The sequence below is a fragment of the Amphiura filiformis genome, chromosome 3, assembly GCF_039555335.1.
Source record: "Amphiura filiformis chromosome 3, Afil_fr2py, whole genome shotgun sequence".
NCBI lineage: Eukaryota > Metazoa > Echinodermata > Ophiuroidea > Amphilepidida > Amphiuridae > Amphiura > Amphiura filiformis.
This window is the reverse complement of record NC_092630.1, coordinates 46,225,295-46,250,899: the sequence shown is the minus strand read 5'-3', so window position 1 is coordinate 46,250,899 and position 25,605 is coordinate 46,225,295. Positions and strand designations below refer to the sequence as shown.

The window sequence follows — 25,605 nt, the reverse complement described above, 5'->3', positions numbered from 1 at the left end:
TTTAGTTATACCCATTTCATGATATGAACCAGGAAGTCAACAATGTCAACGTACATGTGTTTACATGGTTGACACTTCATGCACAAGTAGGCTTGCTATGATCATCAAGAACTTGCAAAGTTGTAATTCATGTTTTGTGATTTGTGGTACATTTGTGTATTGAAGATGAAGATATAAAGCAACACCACATATTTCAATGAGTGATGGTGGGTGTTTCCAAATTCTCTCGTCAGTAGTTTATTGTATTTAAAAAAAATAATATTGTTATGAAATGTTTACAGTAAGCTTACAAATAATTTATTTGGTCTAGCTGCATGACTCATTAAACTTTGCCTTTTATGGTATGGTGTATATAGTCTAGCCAGGCCTAAAGGTGATGTAAAAATGCTAAAAATAGGTAGGAGTCTACCATGGTATATAGGTATATAATGACGGATACTGTCAACATGCTTTAGTTTACCAGTATTTTAAAATAAAATTTGAGTAAGGCAGTATCGCCTAGCAGTTCTAAATGATAGCTTCAAAAGTTCTATTGTAAGTTATTTATTTTTATTATGTAATATATGTATGTATCTGAGCATGATTCTGGTTACAATAAGTACTTCTAAGACTAAAAGAAGCCAATCTGCGCTTCTTCAGGAAAAGTCAGTGACTTTTGTTTACCGCACATTTTTGAATCCATTTAAAGTTCCAGTTTGTATTCACCCATTTTCAACTATCCAGTACTGTAATGTAGAAAGCTTGTTTACTTAGCCTGGTTGCTTGAAAGTTTTGTCAACACACTTGAGGTCTTCAGTCAGCACCTCGCTCGGACTGTATTATTTTGAACCAGGATCACCAGCACATTTGATAACAAACATTTCAGTTTCTCCAAGAAGAACCTTGTAAAGGTTGTAGGCACTTAATAAAATTTACTAATGAATAATGTTCAAAGTATCTGGCAAACCTTAAGAGACAATTGGGAAGGTACTATAAACCAAAACATGTTAAAATTAATCAAAATTCAGATTTTGGCATTTTTGGAACAAGCTTTTAAAAATTAAAGTATATGCTATATTAAACAAGAAATTGTGAACATGAAAGCAGTCTAAAAAGAAAGAAATGTAAAATTTAACATGAAGGTTGGATAAAAGTGTATAATCAACTATATAGGCCTATTCTCACAACAAGCAATTGAAGGTATTGCTATCTACTGTAAAATGGGAGCAATTGCCGAATAAAGTGCAACTCTACTAGTCTTATTACAAGACTGCCCTACCCCAACCCTAAACCCTAACCCTAAACTCCGTAAACGAGGACTGGACTCAAGTCTAGCAAGTTGCACCCTATTCGGTAATTGTATCGTAAAATGTATGGCTAATTTTTTTTTGAGCAGTTGAACACATATATTTTAAACAGAAAATCAATATTTGTCACTTTAAACATTTTATTGAAAACAATTTTATTATTTTTATACCCAAGTAGGTTCCAGTATAAAGTATAATGTATTAGTATGTATGGTATGGTACTCTACATGTATTTGTATTCTGTCAAACCAATGTTTCTTTACATTTTTGCACTATTAAATTTGTTTATTATTTAATTTATTCTTTGGTTTTCAAGTACGGTATGACATTGTTATTAGGTCAATGAGAATTTAATATTTAAAAAATGTTGTTCTTTTGTATGTACGCAGATAGATTCATCATACCTGAACAGAAACTGAAGTAAATTAAACTGCAAAACTGACTGATAGTGCCCTTTGATCATCATGGTGAAGAAACTTCATGACATCTGCCTACAATGTATCGGTGAGAACCTCCACAGCATCAGCCGCGTTGGTAAATTCTTGCCAACAAAACACAAGGAGATCCTCCTAAGACGTCTTGTAGACCATGATATGCTGACTCAGCAATATTTACCACACATTACCTATCATCTCTTTTCTCCAGCAATCAGGTATGTACTGGTACATGTATACTTTGATAATATCACATATTAATATCAAAATATTTTATTTTGAGAATTGTCTTGTGACATCTCACCAGAAGCATCATAAATTATTAATTTGAGTCCTACACTTTGTCTACTTTCTGTACAGGTGGGTAACCTGATTGACAATCTCATCCCCCACTTTACCTCATCAAAATGCTGATTTTGGTATCAGATGAAAGCTCATATTTTTCTCATAAACATTTTGAAATTTGGCGTTCCAAATCAGTATATTTCGGAAGAAATCATCAAAAAACTGTTGAATTAGTCTCAAATATATACATGTATGGTTTACCACATTTGAGACTAATTAGGCAGTTTTTTGATGATGTCTTCGGAAATACACTGAGTTGGAACTTCTAATTTCAATATGTTTATGAGCAAAATAGGACCATTCACTTGAAATCAATATATTACATGATCATGATGATTATCATTAATAAAAACACTGTAGACTACCAATATCACGCTGTATAAATGTCGGTAATTCCATTAGGAATTAGTCACATTTACAACAAATATTTACATGTTCTTTTTGCACGAGTGCTTGAAAGGGATGACATTTTATGTTATACATAAGTTTTAAAGAATTAGATTTTCCAAATATATCAGGTCACCTTCCTTTAACACACAAAATATAGGCCATTAGCACTCTTAATGTGGGTCTACTTCTCCGAGTAGTGGTAAAAACCTAACATTTCCCGCCTATTACGAGCTGATCAAACTTTATGTATATCATCATTTATATTAGCAGATCTATCAAGGTTCTTACAAAATTATCAGATGTATGAAGTTGACAGTAATGATTAGTTCAATCTGATTTTACTTGCCTCCCCCCTCCCTGGCTACAAATTGGTGTCAGAAGTGGGATAAGGGTATTAAGGGAGAGGAGGATAAAGGAAAGAAAGAGCTGGAGGGGTGTGGAACAAGAGTTGAGTGGAATATGGGAGGGTTGTCAACAGCTACATATATGTATAATGATCACAGTGTACATGTATAGGCATAAAGTACATGTAGCAGAAGATTTACCATATTTATTCTTCAAACACGTAATTAGTAAATCTTGTTTGTTTATGTTTTTACTAGACGTGTCACTTTCAAGTGGTGTGATCAAGTAACAGACCATGTGTTAACTCAAATAGACCTGTGTCAATGTAAACTAGACTCGATTGTCATCACTGGCTGCCAGGGGGTTACAGGTAAGATATAAAATACTATTTTCTGAAAAGGAGTGTGTAACTCACCCAAGGGGTTACTGACCTTAAAAGGTGTTATTGGTATACTCTTACTTACTCTTACTCTGGCGACTCTTGCTGTCGGGCATCAATGATGGCTCGCCATAATTTCCTGTCCTGCATGCTGGTCTCAATTTCTACCACTGTATATCCTGTGTCTTGTTGAAGCAGGTCCATATATATATATAAGGGCTCATATTAAAATTCCTTTACACAGGAAGGTGTGCACCATCCTGCAGCTTTCCTGTACTAGCCTTCTTTTGTTAAAATCTTGGGCAGGGTGTATCACTGATGCATATAATCCATCCGTTTTATGACCGAGCTTTCCTGCGGCGCGCGCTTAGCAAGGGGAATCCTGCCTTCTTTCTGTGTGAAAACGTGGTAGGGTATTTCAATATGAGCCCTAAAGGTCTTCTTGGGATTTCCTTTGGTTCTTTTTCCTTGTGTGGGTTTCCATGTAACCAGATCAGACGTAATCCTCCCTTTGGCTCTCTTACAGTGTCCTGCAAACCGTAGCCCTCTTGTGCTGATTTTCGAGGTTACAGATGGAATGTCCCCCCATACAATTCCTTATTGGTCATAATCCAGCTCACATTTAGTGCTGCACGTAACATTCTTGTATGGTCATTTTCACGGTAAAGGGTGTAACTTTGGATTTTTAACATTTTGATCCGTAGTTTTCTAATAAAGCCACAGAATTCCATGATTTTTGGCCACATAAGTCATCTAGTTAGCAGCTACCTTGGGTAGCATAATCATCTTCGGGAGTTACTGCGCTCAGTTTTAGCAGGCTTAAATGTACCTAATATTGCCATTTTGAAAAACTGTAAAAACAGTAACATTTTTGTAAAACCCTGTGTTTTCTTCAGTTAGTTCATGGATAATTTTTCTTATCCTGAAAGTACGGTCATATGTTCAGTAAACACTGCCACATTAGATTTAATTGTGAACAGCCCTGTATTTTTGAGAACCGGACTTCGATATTTGTCGCTTCGAGGCTTCATTTTCCGTTAACAATTGTTAACAAACTTTGTGGGTATAGCTTTGGTTCATAATTCTTGGTTATTTCTTCACTTCTTCTTGATTCATAACAGTTGATATCTTAACTTGAAATGGGTAACAAAAATTAGTTGATTTGCAAGCTTTTAAAATTTTATAAAATCTTGACTTCAAAGAGCCGATTTTCCGTTAACTTTTTTGAAGCCTCCGAAACAAACTGTTCAGCAAGCTTGGGCAAATATAAATAAAAGAGCTCATCCAATCTATTTATCAAAATGTAGCAAAGTAGATCCTCAAGTCACTAGTTTTTAAATCATGGAGATATATATCACAGATTGAAAAGGGGACCCAATACAAACTTTCCGTTAACAATTGAAGCCTCCGAAACAAATGAAGCCTCCAAACAACAGTAAACTTAATTATCATCTATGCATATCTAAATTGGTATGTTCCATATTGATATCTGCATTGTAATTGTTGCATGATATGTGCAGAATAAAAAAAAAAAAAAAAAAAATTGATATTATGGTTAATGCTTGAAAAATATACTGATATCCAAGAAAGCCCGCTTCGGAGGCTTCACATGCAAATAACACCATACTTAACAAATGGGTGAAAAAATTATCATGTTATAAATCTGCAATATCTGCCGCGATAGAATCATTGATTCAATACACACAAGAAAATAACAGCTTAGATGATCCCAACAGTGTTGTTTAAAAAAAACTACTTCTGCCATGTTTAACCATTGTAAACATGAAGCCTCCGAAACAAAAAAAATGACTTGCTGTGATAATTTAATTTTTGTCACAACTGAAATTCAATACTTAGAAGCAAAGCATGAAAATTGGTAATTGTGATATTTTTTACCTATTTTTCATGTCAACTTGTAGTAGTTAGCCAAATATTTTACTTTTATGATCACCTGTGTTGTTAACTGAAGCCTCCGAAACACAAATCGCTTGAATTGCCAATTCTAAAAAATAACTCCAATTTCAGTGAAACTTGGCTGGGAGGTTCCTTTCATCAAGTAGTATTTGTACATGAAGTTAGACATTTAAATTATTTTAGGAACCCAATTAAAACTTAAAAAATATGTTTAAGGTTGGGAAATTTCCATTGCAAATGACCCTTGATGTTAAAAATTTTCAAAATTGCAATTACAAACATAGCAAAACATGGTATAAAATTTAACTTATATCTGTTGACTTACTTTGGAATGGGATTTCACATGTATTCCAGCTTTCATGTCATAATTTTCTGAGCTTATGTAAAATACATTTTTCTTAGATTTTAACCAAAATGTTATGGAAATGTCAAATTTTTATCAGAAATCAAAAGGTTTAAGCCTTGAAACACTATTTTACTGGAATTTAAGTTGCTTCTATGCATGATTACAGTAAACAGAAACATATTTAAGTGGTTTGAAATTTTGACCCTAAAAATCAAAAGTTACACCCTTTACCGTGAAAATGACCGTATAGCATACATCCATTGCTTTACCAATTTTTCTTGGTGGTGGTCCAGCTTTCACAACCATACAGTAGGGCGCTTTCTACAATGGCTTGAACTAGGTGCATTTTGTGGTGTCTGGGTAAGGAAGATTTCCAAATATTATTGAGCTTGTTACAAGCTTTCCATGCCATTGCCTTTCTTACTTTGATGTCTTGCTCAATACTCCTGACCCACTACCCCAAGTACTTGAAGTCTTTTACTTCTTCCAGTAAGCTGCATGCCATCCTCGGTTTGGATTTCAACATCTGTTGAATGGTTGTACACCATGAATTGTGTTTTCTTAGCATTCATGTGTAAACTCGCCAAGTTTTTGAGCAATTCCTGTGCTTGGTTGGCAGTATCAGATAGTAGCACAATGTCGTCTGGTATAGGGTGATTTCACAAAAGGTCATTAGTTCAAATATGCCTCCAAAAGACATGATGCCTGGAACAAGTAAAAAGCAAATGAGTCAATCAATATCACTTCAACTGGGGATTTCTTTTGTGCTTTATGCACGCATCATGTCTTCTGGAGGCAGATTTGAACTAATGACCTTTTGTGAAATCACCATATATGCAGCTGTTAAGAAATCGACAGCCATTGCACTCCTCTCCAGCAGTTCCAGTTGGAGCATTGTTCAGGCCATAATAATACCCCAAGTTCAAAAAGAAATGTAGCCCTCAAAATGTCAATTCTAAGCCGAAAACTTTTAAATCAGTTTGGCTATTTGCACCGCACACTCCAAAATAACTTAAAGTTGAATGCCCTGGGGTAAATCACCGGACAATTCCTAGTGACTACAAGCAAGTGGGGTACTAAAAGTAGAATTAGGTCACAGGGGGTCTTAGGTAGAAATGTTCTCATCAAGTAAAATATGTGCAATATGATGTTTTATCATAGAAGTAAGATGTTTTATGTTTTACACATTGTGATTATCACATTCTGTATTGTGTACTCTTCTCAGATGGGGGTGTTCATACCGTTCTTCACCAACAGAATGGACTAGAGCGACTGAAATTAAGAAACCTTCCCCACCTGACATGTAAAGGACTTGAAGCAGTAGCATCACCAAACCTTGAAGAAGTGGACCTGTTCAAGTGTGCTAACATTGAAAATAGAGGTATGAATAGTGATGATGTCCATGATTGCTTTGTCCCAACCAGGGAGCATGTACATGGCCCTGTCTGTACTGGATCATTTCCATCTAATTTGGCAGTTAATACTCTAATGTTTATAACCAGTGTCCGAAATAAGAAAAGTATGGAGGTTGTCCCGAGAACAACTAAAGCATGAATCTGCTGTCCTCAAAACATTTTGGTTGTCCCCAAAATATATATGTCATGTTTTTGAGTGCAAAGAATCCAAATAATGGTTGTCCAGGGGATAAGTTCATAGCTCAATATGGTTGTCCCCATGTGCTTATTTCGAACACTGTTTATAACACAATGAGGCATGTGCCCCCTCCCCCATATCATTTATTTGATTCAGCCTCAGTCAGGCAAAGCCCAATAGTGCTCAGAGCCTACTAAATTAGAGGGGTGCCAACCAGGACAGATAGGATAGGATGGGACAGGAATAGGCAAAGAGGTACAATTTTAAAAGCAGTGAGGAAAACCGAGCACCCAAAGCTGCAAGGCTGAGCATGGATCGCCAACCAAACTCACATGAAGCAACACAGGGAATTGAACCTGGGCTGCAGTGAGTGAGAAGACCAATACACTAACCCGTCCTCCCCTAATCATTCTAACCCCTTGTAATCCTGCACATTATGACACCACATTGAATCCAATGTGACCTCTAGAAGTAAAGTTACAAGCAATTCAATAGATGAAGGTCCAAATAGTGAACTCATGCGTATCACAGACAAAAAAATAAAGATGAAGGTCCAGTTTTAAAAGTAACAAATTGGCCTATACAAGGCGCAAAAAGATTCCAACAAGCGCAACAAAGAGACTACACAGTTTCTTCGATGAAACTTTATTTAAAGCAGTATATATTTCAGTTTTTACTTCTCTGTACTTTTCATAACTTGCATTATATTTGTCAGCTCATTTGTTTCAGTTTTCTTTTGTTCATTTTTGTTTTCAATTAGAGGCACGCACAACTTAGCCATTCACCACTCTCAAACCAAATGTCTAGTCCGTGGAGTTTTGAATAGGCCAGAGTAACACTTTTGAAACTGGACCTTCGTCTAATCAAATGCTTGTAACTTTGCTTCATGAAATCACATTGGATTCAAAGGGGTGTCAAAATGTGCCGGATTAGATAGTGCATCTATTAAAAAATCAAATTTACCCCAATATGGTTCAGTTTTGAAATTACGATTATTTTTCCAAGTGTAAGGATACTTTCTTGGAGCAGTATTATCAATTGGGATTATGATACACCTGTGGAAAGCCATACACACCAGAACCATCATACCATATTTATTTTGAATAATAATTCTTTATTCTATGTTTTATGGGTTGTGAAGACCTATAATAGTGTATGTTCTTTATATAACTTAGCAACAGCCCAGCAGCAGATAGACATGAGCTGCTCTGGTATTCATGCATTCAAGTTAACTCATGCATATCACATATACAGTATGCACACAGCAGCTATAAATGGGTAAACATTATTTCTGCTGATGAGGCATGAACATTTTCAAGGTTATTTCCTTGTTTTAAAGATTTTTTATCAGAATTAAAAAGTAGAAATATATATTCAGTTGAGTATTCTCCTGTGCACTCCGGTAATTCCCAGTTGCAGCACAAATGTTTTTGAGAGTCTTTCTTTGTGAGCAAAGCAACTGAATTTCAAGGGAGGGGTAAAAGTCAACCAATTTTGTGCAAAATTATACTGCATAAAGTGGAAATTGTCATCATTTTGGGTTATTCCTTCATGTAATTTTACACAAAATTAGGGTTAGGGTTAAGGTTAGGGTTAGTTTAGGGTTAGGATTAGGGTTAGGATTAGCTTACACAAAATAATTACATGAAGGATCGACTTGAGCTTTTGAGCTTTTATTGAGGGCATCTGGGTGGCAAAAGTTCTGACTGGTTTTGCCCAATCTCCACTGTGGTGTTGCCATTCCCTTTCAGAATTCAATAAAATCACCCTACTTTTGAAGTTTATGTGCAATATTGTTTGGAAAAGGGGAGTACTATGAGGTAGGTGGGCATGCAATAGAATGCTTATCATTTAGTTATATTGCAATTTTGCATCCCACTTGTTGTAGCACAGTAGCCAGATTTTGGAGTGTGATACATCTTATTTCTAGATCTGATCTGGTTAGTATTTATTTTTTGACCCAAAATAATCTTAACTGTGTGTTTTTTTAAAAATATTTTCCCTTTACAGGAGTCCAATCACTAGTGACCAAAAACCCTACCATATCCAAACTGAATCTTGGTTATTGTTACAAAGTCACTGAAGATATCATACCCAACATTGCACAATGCCTTGGATCTAATCTGGTAAGTGGGCTTTTCTTAAAAAGGCTTACAGGGAAACATCTTTTAATACTTTTGTTATATGGAAATCATTGAAGGTTTTGTTCCATATGGGATGTTGAAAAATATTCCAGAGAAGAAGAAGAGATTATTTTTTAATACTTGTTATTTTTAATAAGTTGTTCAAATGCTCTAGGAAGTTTGTGTAAATTCATATTGCAGTTAGTAGTCATGGTAAGGAAAATGAAGACTTCAGAAATATTTTTGAGAAAACAATATGATTCAATCTTTCAATTCTTTATACATGTAGGTCACAAACATTAATGTAGGCATAAATGAAAATGACACAAGAACAAAATAACGCCACAACCTTGAAACAAAAAGGGAGTTTTTGATCCACATTGTTTTACTTTAAAATAAGGCCCACATTTTCTAATAACTTTTTGCTCTTATGTGTACTTCTCACACTGCAGTAGAGACTTTAAATCTAACCCCACCCCACAGGGCTGATTTGGGTGGGGTGCCCTGTATTTCCTGTCCTCACTTCTTATTTGTTTTCTTCAATACGCTATACCTATAATGTGGTGGTTGCAGAAAGAAATTAAGCATCCCGCCCCCATCCCAGTGGAGGCACCCATGGTGTGGGAGTTTGTGACATTGACTAGGGTTATAATTTTAAACATACTCATGTTCTGTATGTCTCACCAAAATCATAGTATAACTTTCTTTATCTTTATAACTTTTCTTAACATACAGCTCCATCTAGATTTAGGTTGTTTACAGACTCTCAGCAATACAAACCTGGAGATGTTAGCAGAAAACTGTCCCAATATCAAAATGTAAGTAAATTTGAGTCTAATTTAAGCCATGGTTATCATTAAGATTGGATGCAATGAGAGTTTCCTTTCTCTTGACCCAGAAGCTGATAATAAATCTGTTAGTTGGGAGTGGTCTTCTTTGGTCTGATCTCAATCTTCTGTCTATCCTTCATATGTGACATGATCAAGGGGAATGAGTCGCATGTCGACCCTGGTCGAAAATGAGTTTTACATAGGTTTCTAAAAAGGACATTTAGAGCTTTCAGAAACTGAAAACTCCATGTTGATACAACTTTTCTTTGCGAAGTCAATTTATCAATCGCTGAAAACAATAAAAAAACAAAAGAATTTTAAGACTTTCTTTGCCAATATCTAAAAATCAATATTAGCAACATCCGTCTCATTTCCCTTGATCGTGTCACATGTAAGCCTACTAAAAATTAGTCTTTTGTCAAGACTTCATTGAGGGACAGCTTTATTCCATAAGCTGTAATAATCCCTATCTTGATGCCAGTCTAACTCTGAGCAGGCTTTATATAAAGGTAATACTTGATTTTCAATCCTGTTTCTCTCTTTTCTGTCCACATTGTTATTTAGGCATTTAGTCTTGCTTGAGCATTTATCCCATCAGGACCCAAGAATTATCTCCTTACACTTACAGAGCACCCAATTATAGAAATAGATAAACCTATATCAATTGACTCAGCATAACATAATTATGGTAAAAAAATACATGAATAACACATATCATTATAGGCGAAAATAATTGTTCATCAAAAATTAAAATTCATATAATCCATGCATTTTGATCAATGAAAGGAAAAAGCTAGCAAGTAATATACTGGATGTCAAGAAGTAAAAAAAGTCCAAAAGTACATTGATATCTTGTTTTAGGTTATATGAACTACATGTATCTCATTATTGTGCATCTAGCCAGGTCATAGCTGAATATTGGTCATCCCCTGTTTTAAAAAGTGTGCCATCTTATTCCAATAATTAAATATGGTCACGTGTGATATTTTGATTGTACTTTGACCATTTCATCATTGGATTAAGGGGATGAAGCAATTTGTGAGACACTTAAAAATCACATACAAGGTGTTGAGAGTACAGCAATTATATATATGTAAGATGTGACCTTAGTCTCCACACAGGGGTGTAGATTTCAAATGGAGTCACTCATGCAGGTATTCACACTTCTTGTGTGGAAGATAAAGGTCATGTCTTCCATAAGGGGTGTATGGATATCAACTGGAATAGCCCATAGCCTTTATATTGTTTTGCCAAAAGCACATCAACAAACCACCTTTGTATGTGTGTATGCACTCTGCATAATTAGGTTAGCATGCACAATTTTGTGAGCAAAATAAGCAACTATATAACTACTAAACTTGAGGTGAAACAAGGTAATAGTTTTAGCAATAAACCTTTTCAAATCAACATTGGAAACAATGGGAAAACCATGCATGTTCACTGTGTACGTCTGCATCCTTACACTCGCATAAATTGACATAAGCGCTTGTCAGTGACATGCATTACACATCGGAAAACATCGGTTTGAAAAGGTCTATTACATATAGGGCACTGGTTGTATAGCATATGGAAGCATAAATGTACAAAAGAATTCAATTTGTCTTGTTTAAAACTGTTTAAATCTAAGTGGTTGTTAATGTCAAATTGTTCTTGCAGACTCATCTTACAAGGATGCAATAGGATTACCGGTGAATGTCTACCAACGGTAAGATTAAGATGGTACTACACCCCTTGATAAATTTGTGGCGATTTTTGTATTTTTTTTCAAAAAATAATAACACACTGGTACAAAGTTCTCACAGCTTACATTGAAGAGGTATATTTCAACAAGAAAATAGCTTGAACCTCTCTCTACTTCATATATCCTAAATTAACTATGTAACAGATCAACAATGTTTTGTCAAGACAAGTTAAGTGGGAATTAAGTGAGGATCAAATAAAGCATATAACTATAAGAACTGAAAAAAGAGAAAAACAGTGATTAGCCATCAGACTACTTGCAAATAAACAAAATGAAAATAATAATGAAGAATTATTTGAAAAATCAAAGCAATACTGTACAGAACTAAAAAGTAATGTTAACTTGAAGATTGTTACTGGCTCAATGAAATTCAAAACAATTTATTTATCTACAGGCCATAACTTGCCAAATTGAATATTCATTTGGCTGTAAAACAAAAGGTGGGTGTTAAATCTGTATACCAGTCATTTGTGAGCAAAAATTTGTGAGCTCTGTACTTAAGCTCAACTCAAGTTTGGTAGTGACGTCGGCTGCAAGCGTGACAACAGACCGTCCTTGGACGCATGCTTGTATGCCTTGTGTTTTGATACTGCAATTTGATACTACAACCATCAAAAGACGCACATTACATACGTCACTAACAAAAAGGTAGTAATGAGAATGTGATTACATTCCGTAATATTGTTCTTCTTATTGCAGTTATTTTCAAAGTGCAATCGTATGCAGCTGCTAGATCTTTCCTTCTGCCATAAGATCTTGGAACCTCAGAACAATCTGAAGCATCTACCACTGAGTATTACAACCCTAGTGCTCGGAGGACTTCAAGTAGATGGAGAGCAACTGCAAGAGGCAATAGCTAGACTACCGAAACTGGAAGATCTTCAGTTATGTGGCATTAATACATTGGATGATGACTCTATCAAAAAGGTAAGACATGGATAAAATACTAGATGAATGCCAGGAAGGGGCTGTCGTTGTTAGGTATTTTCATCATTGACATGTCGCCAAAATATAATGGAATTTGATTTGAAGGATGCTGAACTCATAGGTTGCATAGGTTGGTATACATGAATGACCTACATTGCATTAAAAAGAATAATTCATAAATGTATTGGTTTAATTGTTTGGAAGCAATGTACTTTCATATTCTGTATTGCCTGCATACTCTTTATCACATGCACACATATGTGTAACTGTTATTAAAATATCCTCCAGCATGTTCATCAAAGTTTACCAACAAGCCTGAAGATATAGAATTCATGTTCAGTAAAGGATAAAATCATTACCCCTTACTTGTTAATTATCTCATGAAATACAGACAAATATATACAGTCAGGTGTCATAATATATAGTTAATCAAAACAGCTGAAGATAGTGCTCGATACTATTAGATAGTAGAGCGTGTAATAAAATACATAAAACAGCGTAATTATGTTATAACAGCATGATTTATTACTCGGAGTTTCACGCCTAAAACGGCGATCATCAGATAAATAGCTGAACACTGAACAGTCAGGTGTCCATATTTTGTGAACAAATTTGGGAGTAACTAGCAATACATTAGTCCTACACATGTGTCTAAAAACTATAGAAATTGATATTATCGGTTGATCATTGAAAACTTACCAGTGATGATTTCTGGGTCCTTAACAGATCTTCAAGTCAGTGGGCAAGCAGTTAACCAATGTGGACATGAGTGGCTGCCGTCAAAGTCTGGATGATCATACTCTGAGACACATCGTCAATTATTGTACAGAATTAGAGCACATATGTCTCACCTACTGTGCCAACTTGAAGGGGACTTCACTGCTGGAAATGTTCCAGGACAAGAAACGAGCACAGCAGGTGGTAGAGATCAGACTAAGTGGATGTAGGGAGGTGAGTTTGACAGGTTGTCCCAATGATAGCAGGTACCTAGACTATGGTTCACCTCAAGTTCTGTAGTGACATTAGAGTCTTAGCTAGAAATTGAGGTTTACCCATCATTTGATAGAAATACCTGTCCTAATTTGATATTTAAAACATTTACCAGACCTCTACAGCCCATTGGGGCTTCAAAGAGTTCAAATATGTCTTGCTATGGCCTTGTTTTACAAAGCTGGTCTACTAAAGAGGTCAACAGCCTTTGTCAATACCTACAATTATAATGCAGCATCTGTCAAAGGCATTAACTTTGCCCGTCCCAGGAGCAAACTCCCCGTCTAAAATGACGGCCAGACGGGTGGCTAGCTAAGACACTAAGAGACTTATAATTAATGTTTTTTTGTGTTTGTGCTGCAAAGGTGCTGACAGACTGTCCTTGTATTTATGCAGTGTGTGACTTGATACTGTCACCAGCAAAATGCCCACAAATGATACTACCAAACTTCTGGTGAACAAAAGTTTAGCTAAGGTGTATACTGTTTTGGCTCACGCTGAATTTGTTACTTCTGGAAAGCATATTATTCTAGTATTTTTGGAACATACTGATGAAGAAAAATTGGGGATGAGGTAGTCGATCGGGTCACACCCTGTTTAAGTTACAGGCAATGTTTATTGAAATACACAAATATGATATATTTATGATCAAATTGGTCTATTATGCTTGATATGGTGCAGTACTTTGGCTGCATAGTTTGTATAGAAAATCTCTAATTGTCATTTAAAGATGCATGCACTAAAAATATTGCCAAATATGCAAAAATATGTAGCAAATTTACACTACTATTTTCAATATAATTCTTTTTCAGATAGAGTATAGTGTCTTAGAGGCCATATCCACATCATGCAGCAATATAGAGAGCCTGTTTCTGTCAGGAGTTCACAGTGTCACCGACCAAATCCTGATCTCAGTCGCAAATAACTGTCCCAAGCTGAAGCGTGTTGGAGTTAAAAGTTGTACATCTCAGGTAATAAGCACTTACAAGTCATTTAGTAAAAATATGTGTTTACCAAAATGTGTATACTGTAAGGTAGTTAAAAGTTACAGTATACTGTACATAGGACAGTATTCATCAGTGTATTATGTTTACTTGAAAATTGATGCACACAGTAGATACTTATTGTTTTAAAGGAAAACAAAGAATGCTGTTTCCATCTTGGTTGAATGAACTTGACCCCCGTTCCCCACCTGTGCAGGGACTGTCGTTTGAAAATGAGAAAAGAGCTGTATAATCCTCTTCTGGTCTCTTCAAGAAGAGCTTTAGAAGAGCTGTTTGCACCTGTGGCCAAAGGATAAAGAATTTAACAAGTAATCTAGACGAGCTATAAATTGCTCTTGCAAATGCAACATAAGAAGAGCTGTAGAGGAGAGATTGCTCTCACTCCTCTCAAAAGGCACATTTCAGCTTATAAAAACCAAACACAACATCTTTTCCCCGTAATATTTCATAGAGTTGATGAGACAAATATTGGGCTTTTCATTGATACCAAAATTTTCATTTTGATGGAAAAAATGTGGGGATGATGTTGTTGATGGGATCACCTCTTTAAATCAATATCAAACTTATCAGCAATCAGCAGCAATTCTCTAATTTGTGAGCTTAACCATTAATTCTTATACTGCCATTTCAAAGAGGCTAAAACAAAAACATAATGATGACACTATTATCTGAGAGGTGTCATACTCACAGTGTACTGCGAGACAACAATATTGCATATCGCCTCCTCTCATTTCAAACTACTACTCGCTCCCATACTCGCTGAAACCCATACTTCACTACTGCTTTTGTTTATCTCTGTTACATTGCTTACTCTGATAATTAAATTATCTGCTAACTTGCATTTCCAGAAGCATGTGCAACCTAAATATTATGCTATTCCCTGTTTATTCATGTCTCTGGGATATCCTTGTCTAGGTGTGCTTGGGCAATTTCTCTGCCAGTGTCCCAGCTTTCCGTGTGCGAAGCATATGTCACCTGTTTTGAGAGAACTGGATGTGCTGGTATATGGATTGAATCAGTTGTTGCTGTGAGGGCCATGAAAAACTGGTTGTAATTATTAGAAGCACTGATTAGAATAGGTTGTCACAGCTCAGCCTGAACCTCTTTTACTGAACTTCTTAGTCTGTTGTTTTGTCGCTTTACACTTGTGTAATGCTCTGGCTGACGCAGCTCACATTTTCTTTTCATCCTTACTGTCATCTGCAACATCGTCAGACTCGTACTCCTCCACGGCACCCTACCCTGCATCAAATTTGTCCGCGAATGGTATGAGTCTATTTCTGCTATTGCTATTCTTAAATACCTCTTCCAACAGCTTGTCACTGTCTTCAGGAAGCTCTGAAATTTCTCTGGCCTCCTCTACCTTCTCCAAAATTTTGCTGTTAAAACTGTATTGTGCTGCGATACCTTTAAACTTGAAGGACACATCCGCACACATTTCAGTTTATTTACCTCCTGGATGGCTTTGGGAAACTTAGAAACGGTGACTGAACTGCTGAATAGTCTTATCAAAATATTTTAAAATCCCTCAAGGCTTTCACAAATGGACGCTCATCAACCGCTACCGGTGCGAAACCAGTGCCAACGGCCCTGACTATGTGATTGGACTGAACCCTTTATGTATCAGTTTTAGATTTTTTGAGGCTTTGCTCAGATTCCGACCTGCTGTACTCGCCACATACACTGTTTTTCGCTTCTGTCTGATCAAGCTACTGCTGTGACATACTATTTCTTGTAGAATATAACTTTTTTTGCAGTCTGCTAATGATAAAACTGTATGAAATTAATGCCAATGATGAAATCACTGATACTGGCTTTCCACTTTTGCCAACACCTCCCATTTGATGGACGAAAAAGTGGGGATGATGTTGATGGGACTATCCCCATTTAAATAATATCAGGCTTATCAGCAATCAGAATCTAATATGGAAGGCACCTTCACCATTAAACACTAATGCATGGGTTATGTTTTGCAGGTCCAAGCTATCTTATTTGGTATTCCAATATTGTAACATTAAATTCATTGAATTTAAACACAAAACTGGGATCCAAACTTACAAGAAATGCAAAAATCCATTGTACCTGTTAGCATAGTTAGAAACTGCACAAGATGTGTACATCAGGTTGGCAGACTGTGATGACATTAGTCATAGTTGTGTCTTTCGGCTATGACCTGGTGATTTTGACAATCTATTTTTGTCCTAAAAAAGTGTGGGTATGGGTGAATAACAACCATGGTCTCCCAAAATTAATGGAGACCCTCTTTGGCCTTGAGTCACCGGCACTAGCTTTGAAGTTCAGCATGTGCTGCGTTGGCTTAGCATGATTTCTTGCATGTCCATATGCGGCACATTGATCGGTGCGTAAAAGTATGTACACGCACCAAGTAACGATAAACTAATGCAGAACACGCTGAGCTTCAAAGCTAGTGCCGGTGACTCAAGGTAGATATATAGACTATAGCCAAAATTTGCTTGCCCCCTCTTTAATTGGACACATTATTGCACCTCCATAATAGCTGAAGTCTTGTAATAATAGTATGTGCATCCAATTCTCAAGATCGCCAGTACAAAGTATTTCATCCAAGTCCAAACCACTAATTTCCATCTATGTAGGTGACTGACGTTGGTGTAGTGGAGATTGCCAGGTGCTGCCCAGCTTTGAAGGAAATCGTTCTCTCTGGTCTACACGCCATCACAGACAAGAGTGTGCTAGCAATAGCCAATAACTGCCCTGATCTAGGCTACATCTATGTGTCTGGATGCAATAAGGTTACACATGCATCAATCAACTACCTCAAGGTAAGAAATACTTCTTCATATGAAGAAGCTGTAAGGCAATAGAAACAAGAGCTATATAGAAAGTCATGCGAGACATGACACACAAGCCGACCTGTTAAAGGGTCAAGTTTGAGCAATTTAGAAATTTGACCTTTGACCCTAAACTTTGACCTTTGGGGTCATAAATATTTTAACATGTTTAGAATGTCGTAAGAATAATTCCTGTTGAATTTGAGCTCGATTGGACCAATTTCGAAATTTGACCTTTGACCCCTATATCTTGACCCCTGGGTCACGGATGGGGTCAACTGCTCTTGCATTGTGCTTAGGATGTCATAAGAAATATTCCTGGTGAATTTCAGCTGTTAATCGGAACTTATACATGGATTTTGATTTTTTTAAATTTTTGATTGACCTTTTGACCCCCTTAATGACCTTTGACCTCAATGAAAAAAAACACCTTATGTACGCCGACAAAATGCATTGTTCCAATTTTAATTAAAAAATTCTAACATGTTTAGTTCTCGATAAAAATTCTTGAAGTTATTCAGCTAAAAACAGGAAGTGACCCTTAATGACCTTTGACCCCAAAATAAAAATACCATGCATACATCAGGGAACACTGATTCATGTATGATGATTATATTATTCTGGTCTGTTTATCTTTTGAGATAAAAATTGTTTGAACATTTTTGATAATTTTGGTTTTTGATCGGAAGTGACCCCTTAATGACCTTTGACCCCCAAACTGTAGGCATCCTAAAGACCCTGGCTAGTAGCGATGCATGTGTGCTAATGGCGACTCTCTGCTATGTAATTTGTAAAGACAGTGATTTTTTAAATATTTTTTAGTCTTTTACCGGAAATGACCCCTTAATGACCTTTGACCCCTTATCTGAGCACACCCTATAGGCACCGACTAAAGTCGAGTCACATGATATAACCATGTTCTCATCGCATGAAATTTGTGGAAGGAGTAGCATTTTTTGTGAAATCACATTTTTGACCATTATAGCTAGGTCAAAGGTCACAGCAAGGTTAAAGTCAAATGGAAGGTTTGGCCTAGTCCAGTGGTCATTTGGCTTAAGTATGGTTGAAATCTGTCGAAGCATAAGAGAGCTAGGGCGAAACGTGGCAAGTAATGCAAAATGTCACGAGGTTGCCAGAAGAAGAAGAAGAATTGGAAGAAGACAGTACAAGCCGACGTTCATCGTCGGCTTGTAACAAATTAGTTCGATCTTTCAATCGACCATCAATGCTTGGTCTATCCTTATTATTTATGAAACCAATTGATTTACTATTGTTAGTGGTGATATAATAGTAATTTGTGCCTGTAGTGATATTGACCAATATAAAGTTGGCGTTAATTCTGATTCATTAGTTGATAGTTCATTAATAACAAGCATCGAAGCAGCATCGACGGTCGATCCAAAGATCGAACAAATTTGTCTCTGGTGCCTACATGTAAATAAACATAGCACAAAAAGGAAGTCCTCACTTTTGTAGGGGTCATAATTCTTAACTTCATTTAAATCTGGTCAACCAGACATACATATTTTGATGGACAAACTGAATTGTGAAAAAAAATATATACATTTTTTTTGTTTCTTTGTTTCAACATTTAATATATGGGGGATATCAGTTATGACACACCCTATGTATGAGTGTTGCAATGAGACACACACAAAAAAAGAATAAAATATATACATTTTTTTCTTGAATTGTTTCAGCAGTAAATATATGGAGGGATATCAGTTATGACCCACCCTATATACGAGTGTTACAATGAGACAGCAGAGATGCCACTGTTCTGTTCCTTATCTTTTTTTTTTTCTTTTTTTTTGGTCATGGATTTGGAAGAATCGGTTGACTAAAACCCGCATGCTGGAATCAGCCTGGTTAATTAAAAATATAATTGGTAAAAACAATGATTTTAATCATTGTTTTTACCAATTATATTGAAAAAAAAATACCAACAAATTATAATTGACTATCCTCCAATGCCAACGGTGTAATTTGAATTCAGGTTGGCCTAAGTTCCAAAATGCTGAAGATCCAATTGGCTTTGTCATGTATGCACTTATATCATTTTAGAATAGCCCACAGTAATACGAATTACAACTTTGACTTTGGAGGATAGAAAATTGCAATTAAAAAAAAAATTAAACTTTTAGATCAACTAGTGAACTAGGATGATCCCAGCATCTTATTCAATATTTTTTATGAAGGAAGTAACAAAACTAATACTGCTGGTATACTTGTTTTAACAGATTTCCCAAAAACATTTGATGCATGAACCATACAGTTGCTATGACCAAGCTGATCTCCCTCGGTGCAAACTCTGAGATAATTCCTTGGATCATCAACTACTTTTCCAATAGGTATCAGAGGGTTTGCAACCAGTCAGCTCTTTCTGATTGGGAGCAGCTATATGTCTTGTGGTGTCCCACAAGGGACAATGTTAGGCCCCCTTGTGTTTGTGGCTACTATAAATACAATACATCCTCTCAACAGTGGAAGTATGTTGATTATCTTAGCCTAAGGGAGATCTGTTTGATCAATTCCAACTCCAGTATACAAGATGATATCACAGATCTGTATAACTGGTCTCAACAAAACCATTTCAGGTTAAACTCCAGTAAGTGTAAGACACTGTAATTTTGCTTTAAAAAATCTGACCTTCTTTCAAAAGAGGGGAATCTAAATTTCTTGGTGTGTGGTTACAAAATGACCTCAATAGTATACTCATGTTAATGATATGGTTTCAAAACCGACTTCATATGCTCTGCTTCTTCTTCTTTTACGTTACTCTGCAACACTCCAGATTTGGAAACACCACACCGCTTAAAGAAATTCGGTGTTTCCAAGCAGGACCTGGTTACCATTTTGACTACACAAGTTTTAGAATGTGGTGCACCAGTGTGGCACTGTGGGTTGACAGCCAAACAATCTTCTTCTATTGAGGCAAAAAATGTATTTCGAACCAAAATATGTGAACAAAACAACTTGTATTCATTTCATTCACACCTCCTAAATGCCTACAGCACACACTTATGCCAAAAAATTGTTTGCTTGCCCTCACATGAATTTAAAAAAAATTGGGTTGGTCGGTCTGGATTTCTTTTTTTTTTTAATTACTAGCAAATTCTACTGTTTGTATTAATGAAGGCATAAAATATGAAAAATCAGACAATTTTGGTGTCAAAATGAATCAACTAACATTACAAAAGAACTAAAATGTTGAACACAAGCTCTAAAATACATTTTTTTACATCTTCATAATGCAAAATTTGAAAAGAAAAAAATCTTTTTCATGAATTTCCAAAAATAGGGTCGGTATTCTTTTGTACAGTAAATAGAAAAAAATCTTTTTTCTGATTTCCAAAATTAGGGTCGGTCGGTTGAGGGCAAGCAAACATCTATTTTTTGGCCTTACAGCACACCTATTGTCTTGAGTGTGATTTGTAGCACATCTGGATATTTCAAAAGACAAGGTCTGATTATGTGAAACTGTACCAAGCATTTCTAAGATAATTAGTAGCAAAAAGGTGCCTTCTATAAGATCCTAGAAAATCTCAAATCCAAGAGCTTCAAGAGGGAATAAGGTGGACCCCTGGTCATTGGTTGCCTCCCTCGCTATGCTCTATTTTGTCACAGTATTTCGACATTTTGGCATTTTTGGCATTTGGCATATCTGACAGAAAGTGTATTTTTCAAATAACATGATCTTGAGTCATACATGACTGAACCTTGCGTAGCGACGACCATATTCTAAAACCTGATTGGTCAATTCTCAAAAGCTGTGTTTGCAGCGTAAGCATATGGTCTTTGTGTAGTATGCTCAACGCAGATATCTGTGCATGAATACATTTTTTGATAAAAATGTAAGGACTTACATAACATGTGAGCGACTTGCATTTCCACCAAGTGGATCTCAAGGCTTTGTTGTGAAGCACAATTTAATACAGCTTAAGGAGAACTGGACGAGATTGGACAGCAATATGGGAAGAGGTCAAACTTAAGATATGCAAGAGGAAAGAAGAGGAGAAAACTTGTGAAGACTAGCTCTCACTGTCAATCATGCTGATATAAGCTGATGCAGGGAATCAAACTATGGCTGCAATGCAAGAGCCTCAGGGGCCCATGGGCTAGGAGCAGTGTGGGGCCATTTTCATATCTCCTTTGTCTCCCCTTTTTGCTTTTTGCTCTGGGGCCCCTGAGCCCTCTGGGTCCCTGGACTTTGTCCACCCTGTCCACCAGCTTGACATGCCTCTAGCCCTCTGTGGTATCAAAGAACTGATTTGGAGGGGAGTCATGAGTCATTGAGAAAACCTTCCTTAGAGATTGATGTACTCTAAAGATATAGTGATATTTTATCAGTTTCAAGGGAAAGAATACATCTTGGTGTTTATAAGTACCGGTATTACAAAAAATCTCAAATTCAGAGGTGGATGAATATGTCTCCCTTTAATCTGACATTAAAAGCCTATAGGTTGAAAATATTTTCTCAGGTTTTTAAAATTTGTTGTTCTGAAATTAAACATGAAGAATGGCAAATAAAAACCTCACAATGATTTCTCACTATCAATTGGGATATGTTTAATATTATAGGCCTTAGATAAATTGTAATTATGTGATTTCCCCTTTTACTCATGGTGGGGATTTGGCAGTGTTAATTCGCCTTAGAAGTAGTGATGTAACAGGATTAATTATCATAGCAATGGGTCAAAACTATTTTTGAATGTAAAATGTGTATATCAGTGGCATGTCCAGGGGGGCTTTTGGGGCTGAAGCCCTCCGCACTTTGTTAAAAATCATGTAAAATCAGCCGTTTTTTGGCAATTTTAGCCATTAAGCCCCCTGCATAACTCTGAAAGCCCCTCTGAGCCCCCTGCAGGAACAGATCCTGGACACGCCAGTGTATATAATCATGTACAGTATGGCAACATTTTCAGATTTTTGAGTGGCAGGTCTGAAAAGTCTAACATATTTTTTCTGCAACCAAGACAAGAAAAAACTTGCAAACTTTAATATCATTTTAACATTTTATTTGAAGAAAGCAATCCTTTTCTAAACCTATCATGCATCATCACTTCTGCTCATCATTTTTGTCTATTTCTTGGACAATACACAGACTAGCATTTGCAATGGGGAGAAATGCAAAAAAACTGCTGCAAGTACCGTATTCGTCCGAGTATAGTCCCACGCTCGAGTATAATCCCACCCCCGATTTTTCAAAAAATTTCAGAAATTGTAAAAAAAAAAAAAAAAAAAAAAAAAATTTTTTAAAGTTTTTTTTTCCGGTTTTAGAGTGTCCCTGGACCTAAAAATAAAAGCTAGGATCATTCATGGTTGACCTAAAAAAAAAAAAAATTAAAAAAAAATTTCAAGATATTTTGTATTTTTAATATGAAAATTGATAATTTGTATTCATGTCATACTCTATTAATGATTTCAAAATGCATTGAATTTGAATGCATTTTGAAATCATTAAGGGTGGGTATGACGTTTGGACAGTATTTATTTTGGGACATTAGAGCACATCAGACATATCGAATTGCATTCTGAATACGAAGAATGTCATTCTGATATCAAATAATTTTGATTTTTTGAAATTGCAATTTAATACACATTTTATGGCAAATCATTAAAATTAATATTTTGATATTTAACAGTACTTGAAGTAAACTTTATAAATCTGATGATTTATACTTAAAGTGTATGTAGGTGGGATGAAAAGCCCGACGATCAATTGAAAATTTTGACCTCTCGTATTGAAGATATGGATTTTTTTCCCAAAACACCAAAAAAAATTAGGTATTTTGGGAAAAAATCCATATCTTCAATATGAAAGGTCAAAATTTTCAATTGACCGTCGGCTTTTCCTCCCTGCTACATACACTTTAGGAATATATCATTAGATTTATATAATTTACTTCGAGGACTGTTATATATCAAAAATTTGAAAAATATCAAATTTTTATAATTTGTCATAAAATTTGTATTATATTGTGATTTTCAAAAATGAAAATTATTTGATATCAGAAAGACATGCTTCAGTATTCAGAATGCAATTCGACAGGTCTGGGGTGCTCTCATGTCCCACAAAAAATACTGTCGAAACGCAATAAACGCTCATTTTAGATCCCTTAATAGAGTATGACATGAAAACAAAGTATCAATTTTCATATTAAAAATACAAAATATCTTGAAATTTTTTTTTTTTTTTTTTTAGGTCAACCATGAATGATCCTAGCATCTAGGTCTAGGTCCAGGGACACTCAAAACCGGAAAAAATAAACTTTAAAATTTTTTTTTTTTTGAAATCAGTATAATCCCACCCCCAATTGTGAAAAATGTTCACATAAAAAACGGGTGGGACTATACTCGGACCAATACGGTATAATGCACAGCGCCACTAGAAATAGCATAGAAAGAAAGTTATCGATTTTCGAAAATATTGATAGTTGGAAAATTCATAGATTTCCGACATGTTGGTACACTCAATGGTAGTATCGATGCACAAAAGATATGGCACACATGCTTAGATTATCCCAAATTACCGTCTCCCAATTCCAAACTGAGCCATCATGTTGTCTCAAACCCCTCCAGAAGATCCCCCAAAAGACTTTGCCCAGTCGTTTTGTACAGTAGGGGGCCTATTCTGTTGTATAATAAACATTGAAGAAACGTAAAATGCATCTTGAAAATGTGTCAATATATCGATACTGTATCGATATGTCGCATAATTTGCTTCCGATATATCGACCTCAAAAAAACTGTATCGATAACAGGCCTACAAATATTGAATGATTCTGAGTACAATGGTAAGAATATTTTCAGGTAAATTAAATGAACTGCTCCATTCAACAAGACTTTGCGGGGTTGAATGGAACAGTCCATATTTCATTGAATTAAAATATTCTTTCCATTGTACAAAAACAAAAATTGAATATTTGTTTTAAATGTAAGTATAGTTCAAAAGTTGAGCTCAAGTGGAGTATGAGTTTTATGCCCAATATGTTCAAAGGTCATACATGTATGTGACATGTCATGTCAAAAGGAGACACTTTTGGGCAGGTTATCAATTTTGAGGTTTTTACATATCTTAAATATAGAGATATTTTGCTCCACTATGCTGTTTTTCCCAATGAAATCGGACATTCCTAAGCGAAGATATTGAGTTTGTAAGTTATGGTATTATAAAATTGGAAATTGAGATATCGGCCTTTAAAAATATTATTGACAATGTTGAGAGTAGGAATTACCTAGAAAAATGTCTCAAAAAATACAAGATGCTAGTTATATTCCGGTCTGAAACTATCAGACAATATTTTAAATATTAATAACATCACAAATTCGCAACAAACCCAAATTGTGAAAAAATCTCCCCCGGGCAGATTTTTGGCTGTTTTACGATCCTGCCCAAAAGTGTCTCCTTTTGACATGACACGTCACATATATGTCCTAGCTGTGTGGTATGTTTTATTAGCTCAAAGTCTAACTGTTCAGACAGATAATATATAACCAGGGGGTGTTCTCCATGATTAAAGCTACACAGGAATGTAACACGGATTTGGGGTACCTTTTCAGCAATTTGGGGATATCGATGGGTGGGTTTTGAGTGGAGACCAATGGGCCCAATTGAGGTGCCCTTAAAAGAGCACAATTATAATAGGGCAAATTTGGGTGATTTTTTGTTGAAAATTGGTATACTGATGGGTAGCTAAAAAAGCAAAAAGTAGGTATATATAGAAAATCAGTACCTGAAAGTCTTTGTGGCACATCCCTATACAAAAATTTTCAAAGACCCCCTGGTTATATATATTATTGGCTTTATCAATTCAAGAAAGAACACTGTCTGTCGGAATGAGACTCAATATTGACACTATGCTATCGCTATCAACCTAATAAAATAATCCACATTTAATTACAAGTCATATGTTGACATCATCTGAGTTTACATGTCATATTTGCACTGTTTTTGTTTCTAGGATGTGTGTAATAGCCGTGTGTATGTACAACACAAGCTGCCCAATGTGGATCCTAACCAGGTGATGGCTAAGAATTTGGACACTGGAGAGTTCTGCCGTGTAGATCAGACTCGCTATGATAGGTACTCAACACAGTAAACAACTCATTGGAGAGCCAGTGGTGGCACCATGGGCATAATTATTG

At 35.8% G+C, this 25,605-nt stretch overlaps 1 protein-coding gene across 2 annotated transcripts; it reads left to right on the top strand.

Annotated features, from left to right (window-relative positions):
* Positions 1-36: 36 nt before the first annotated feature.
* Positions 37-25,605, top strand: LOC140148607 (uncharacterized). Of its 2 annotated transcripts, none has more exons than XM_072170618.1 (12): positions 37-206; positions 1,676-1,938; positions 3,058-3,170; positions 6,665-6,820; positions 9,043-9,158; positions 9,891-9,973; positions 11,642-11,690; positions 12,426-12,653; positions 13,380-13,604; positions 14,456-14,614; positions 17,263-17,448; positions 25,422-25,605. In XM_072170618.1, exons 2-12 carry the CDS (start codon positions 1,751-1,753, stop codon positions 25,557-25,559), a joined length of 1,641 nt encoding a protein of 546 aa, XP_072026719.1. In that variant the 5' UTR covers positions 37-206; positions 1,676-1,750; the 3' UTR covers positions 25,560-25,605. The 2 variants fall into 2 exon arrangements, with proteins under 2 accessions (XP_072026719.1, XP_072026720.1); XM_072170619.1 differs by lacking the exon at positions 37-206 and adding an exon at positions 500-534.

Excerpts from the sequence above, each read along its gene's own strand:
- LOC140148607 (XM_072170618.1), top strand. The coding sequence starts at position 1,751 with ATGGTGAAGAAACTTCATGACATCTGCCTACAATGTATCGGTGAGAAC. Across the intron at positions 6,821-9,042 it reads TGCTAACATTGAAAATAGAG|GAGTCCAATCACTAGTGACC; the intron begins GTATGAATAGTG and ends TTCCCTTTACAG. Across the intron at positions 14,615-17,262 it reads TTAAAAGTTGTACATCTCAG|GTGACTGACGTTGGTGTAGT; the intron begins GTAATAAGCACT and ends CCATCTATGTAG.